Below are 5213 nucleotides of genomic sequence, written 5' to 3' on the forward strand. Positions count from 1 at the left end.
AAAAACGTATTTTTCATCGAAAAAAACACTAAAAAAGTTTTAAAAATTCTCCAATTTTCCGTTACTCGACTGTAAAAAATTTTGGAACATGTCATTTTATGGGAAATTTAATGTACTTTTCGAATCTACATTTTCCCAGAAGGGTCATTTTTTCATTTAGAACAAAAATTTTCATTTTAAAATTTCGTGTTTTTTCTAACTTTGCAGGGTTATTTTTTAGAGTGTAACAAAGTTCTACAAAGTTGTAGAGCAGACAATTACAAAAATTTTGATATATAGACATAAGGGGTTTGCTTGTAAACATCACGAGTTATCGCGATTTTACGAAAAAAAGTTTTGAAAAAGTTACTTTTTGCATTTCTCTTTGTTTCGTCGTCCGTGTCTGTCGCGGGTGACCATGAACGGCCATGATCGATGACGACCAACTTTTTCAACACTTTTTTTCGTAAAATCGCGATAACTCGTGATGTTTATAAGCAAACCCCTTATGTCTATATATCAAAATTTTTGTAATTGTCTGCTCTACAACTTTGTAGAACAATGTTACACTCTAAAAAATAACCCTGCAAAGTTAGAAAAAACACGAAATTTTAAAATGAAAAATTTTGTTCTAAATGAAAAAATGACCCTTCTGGGAAAATGTAGATTCGAAAAGTACATTAAATTTCCCATAAAATAACATGTTCCAAAAATTTTTACAGTCGAGTAACGGAAAATGGGAGAATTTTTAAAACTTTTTTAGTGTTTTTTTCGATGAAAAATACGTTTTTTTGGAATTCTGAGTACGCCATCAAATCGGGCGTCTAATTTTACACAAAAGTCCCTTTGACACCAAATTTCTATCTCATCACCGTTTCAGGCTGCAAATTATTGAAAAACACCTCTTTTTTCGCATGTTCAAAAATGGAAGGGGTCGTACCGCCCCTCCGTCACGAGATATCAAAAAACGGACCTCGGATTCGTGATCAGGGACAAAAGTTACCCCTTAGGACAAAGTTTCACGCAAATCGAAGAGGGGTCGGGGCAACTGCTGTGTGAGTTGGCGGAGAATTACCCAAATGTAAATAAATTGTCAATTAATTTTAATCAAAATAACACAACCCTCTAAGCTCAGCAAGAAAAAATATATGTCAAATTGCCATTTTCAATTATTTTTCTCAGAATTCGCCACCCTGTTGCAGTAGTAGTCAGCAGCCGTTTTCCATTCGATGGGTTGAAAAGATAGATAACTCTTCCGCGTGACTCTGGGGGACGCCGGCTGGTGGAACCTGGTGCACGGTGGAGGTCGTCGTCTAGCGTACGATGGCTTCGCCCAGAACCTACCCGACACCTACTCTACTACTACTACAGCCTGCAACGCCGGCTGGTTCCGGTGGCGGAAGAACCGTCGGAGGTTTCTATGTGTTTTGTGTTCTCTCTCGTTCTCAGGGTAGACAGATAAATACACACGCAATACATGCAAGCTGGGCCAAGGACCGCAGGATGTTGCACCAATACTAAGGGTGGTGGATGCAGCATCAGTTAGGATATAAAAGAGGATGTTATGTACAAAGAAGAGAGAACTCAGATTCCCCACTTTGGGATGGGTTCAAAGGTTGATGGTTGTTTTGGGAACTCCTGAGATACTGAATTTTTGAGTTCTGGTTGTAAAATGAATGGAGAAACAAATAAGTAACAAGTGTAATCAATTTGTGATTAATTTAATGGTCATTTTTTGTTTTGTAGTAATAAAGCATAAACAAATGATTAATTTCAATCAGGAATTTAAAAATTGTTACCAAGGATTGCTCAGAACATACAAACTGTTAAGTAATCAAAAAATCAATTTACAAATGAAACTTGATTCATTTAGATATTTTTTTTCATAATTATTTAAAGATCAAACATTGAAGAAAACAAATACATAAGAATCAAAAGTGTTTTTTTGTTCAAGCAAAAAGTGTCTTAAAATCTGCCTGTGTGGATCAATCGGACCGCGCACTGGACTCACAATCCAGAGGTCGCCGGTTCGAATCCCGAGGCAGACGCAAAAATTCTAAGTGTTATTATAGGTATTCGGTGCCCTCTCCCCGTGCCATACCTTCACACTTAGGAGACCCGGGAGGCGGAGTCTTGTCGCAAAAAGAACGATACACGCCTGTGGATCCGTTGACGAAACCGCAAGGTTTAAGAGGGCCACATTATAAGGTGTTACGTCGATTCCGTTTTTTTCCGTCTTAAAATCTAGGAAAAAATGTAAAATAATTTGTGAAAGTTCTAAAAATTTAGGTTTTTGTAAACTTATTCTATTTTTTTTTTGACAAGGACATGGAAAAATAAACGTTGAAAATAATTAAAAATAGTTTCTTAACGTTTTCAAAGTTGTTTTGATGAAATATAAATAATATAAATTTCTTCTGAATTTTTGATAACTTTTCACAAAACTTCAAAAAAGATTAGACATTTTTTTTAAGTCGTAAAAAAAGATGTTTAAATTTACATTTTTTACAAAATTGTAAATGATCAGCAATTTTTTTCAAAAATCCAAAATTAAATGATAAAATTTAATCAACAATAATACAAATTATAACGAATATTAGTTACAAAATATGTGTTTCCATTTAAATTTAAATAAAAACATTTATTGGTTATTTGTTTTGTAACTATACACTTCTGTAGCTTATTATTATCGAGCTTAATGACTAGAGGTAATCCTATGATGTCGATAAATTGTAAACAGTTTTAAAGTTCTATCGAAAGGTTGTGTTGGATTTTCTAGAATCTTCTTGGAAATGCAAATAACCTTAAAATAAAATCAACCTCCAAAAATCAACCACGACAGCACTATTTCGATCGCACTTTGTAACTCACTCACGCAAAACCCTGCCCTACGACGACGTCGGGAGTAATGCCCTCTTTCCAACCCAATGCACTCCTGAAGAGGGGGTGAGTTCCACGTGCCTCTAACCCCAACCCCCTTCCCAAAAAGGACGAAGACGTCAACGACACCATTTGGCGCTCTGATGCTGTAGCCCTCCACCACCAACTCCGCGGTCTGTCTGGCCGTCTGCTCTCATTCTCACCAGAAAAATCTCCCGAAACTTGGAACGACAAAAAGCACTCACACCTTATGTACTTCTAGGAATTCATTCTGGTGGTGTGCGTGGCCAGGACCTGCAGGAGAACACCATCTGATTCCACAACACTCTCATCTGGTTGGGCTGCCCCCTTCAGAGGTCCTCTCCGACACCCCCGGAGACCTGTCTACGTCAGCCACGCCAGCCAGACTCATCCTTGCCGAAACGTCCTTGCCAGACTGCAGTAGTAGTGTAAAAGAGTAACGACACGAAGGGCGCGCGATTCGCGCCGAATCAAGAAAGGGTCTTTGGTTTTGGCTGTCTGCTCTCGATTTTTTATGGCTCTGGGTGAAGATCTCAACAGATGCATTATGTTTAGATTATTTTATATTTCCAAAAAAATATGACTGCTTCAAATCTAAAAAAAATATATTAATAAAAAAAAACCTTTCAGGTTACTATAAAGTTACTTTTAAATTTTTTCAGTTTTTTTCTAATCTAATCTAATCTAATCAGACCCTAGCGCAGCCAATCTTTCGAAGGGATCCTGGAGAATGCCTTAGGTTAGATGACGCCTAGCACTCTTCTTGTCATTTATTAACATTTGTAGTGCGCCATTGCATTAGAATGCATTGAAACATCACAAGCGTTAAAGCGGCCAGGCCTACTGCGTAAAGCCGTATCGCAGAGATGACTCGTAATTGGGTTGAGTTTGAGCACTGAGTATTCGAACAACAACACAATTCTGAATCGACAGGGGAGGAAGAAGCGTGGGGACACACCACCATACGCTCCGAGATTTTGGTTGTATTCGTTGGGAGCACCATGCTAAGAAGGTTTGGTACTCCGGGACCCTCTGGGATGGGACATTTTATTTCCACGAATGCCCTGGACACTATTTGCCGTGGTTATAGCGCCACAACTCGCTCTCTGTAACAGTATTCCTAATTCCAGTCCAAGCTCACCAAGTCGTCATGGCCTAGTGGTTAGCATTTTTGCTTATCAATCCAAAGGACGGGGGATCGAACCCCGCCTCGAGCGACTTTGATTTATCGTTCATATATTTATCATTTCAAATTTCTGTGTTCTAAACTTTCTCGTTGGGAGCAGATGGGAATCGCACCCAGGACCATTCGCTTATAAAGCGAACACCGTAGCCAGTCAGCCACGGCCGCTCCTTCTTAATTTTTTTCAGTTTTTTTCCTACGAAAAACTTTATTTATCTTGTTTAATTTTTTTATTCTAAAGCCTTCAATCTACTGACTTTCAGCTGATTCTCATATGTTGTCAATCACTTTTTTATGTTTTCAATATTTTTAAACATTTTTTATATTAGAAATTCTCTGGAATTTTGAAAATCAACTGTTTATTGTAATTTTTTAATTGTATGAAACTGTCCATCGATTCTTTACGTCCAAATAAGCCATTATCCATAATTATTTTTTCCATAGGGTTTGTTCAAATATTACGTCCAGAGATTTTCGGGATTTCAGACCCGATCCCCCTTCCCTCAATCAAGCACTTTTCCTATACTTTTAACATGGGATTTCACAAACCTTAGACCCCTCTTATCCCCCTATTCATGAACCTAATTTTTGAAAGAACCCATACAAGTCTCCATACTAATTTGGGTGCTATCCAGAGTAAAGTGCTAAAAGAAACATTCGAAAATCTGTATCATGAGAAGGTATTTTTGGATCGATTTAGTGTCCTCGGCAAAGTTTTATGCTATGACTATTCAGAAAAAAAATCACACCCTAAAAAAACATTTTTTTAAAGAATTTTTTATCACAAAAACTCTATTATGACAGATTTTAGCTATAGTGTATGAAAGACGTTTTGGTTTTGGACAAATTAAGATTTTTTGAAAAATAGTGTTTTTTAAATATCAAAAAATGCACAAAAAAATCAATAATATTTTTTTAGTGGTCAAATCGAATTCTGAATCGAAAAGTACTTTTGTAAAATTATGATAAAGTGCATTATTTTCGAGTTATAGCCATTTTAAGGATAAATAGTGTGTTTTTTACCTTGTCCATCTTCAAAAAATAAAGTTGCTTTAATAAACCCCCTTTTGAAACAGTCAAAACAGTGAAACAGTAAAAAGTAAATACAAATTATTTAATTTTGTAATCTTTGAAAATTTTAGTAAAATTC

The 5213-nt window shown here is 36.5% G+C and overlaps 1 protein-coding gene across 1 annotated transcript in view; it reads left to right on the forward strand.

Annotated features, from left to right (window-relative positions):
* Positions 1–1302: 1302 nt before the first annotated feature.
* The window catches only part of LOC120425917 (histone acetyltransferase KAT7-like), a 70132-nt gene continuing 66221 nt past the window's right edge, over positions 1303–5213 (forward strand). The window contains exon 1 of the mRNA XM_052706916.1: positions 1303–1393. Coding sequence (XP_052562876.1) covers positions 1303–1393 — 91 coding nt within the window. The remainder of the gene's footprint in view (positions 1394–5213) is intronic.

The sequence above is a fragment of the Culex pipiens genome, chromosome 2 (assembly GCF_016801865.2).
Source record: "Culex pipiens pallens isolate TS chromosome 2, TS_CPP_V2, whole genome shotgun sequence".
Taxonomy (NCBI): Eukaryota; Metazoa; Arthropoda; class Insecta; order Diptera; family Culicidae; genus Culex; species Culex pipiens.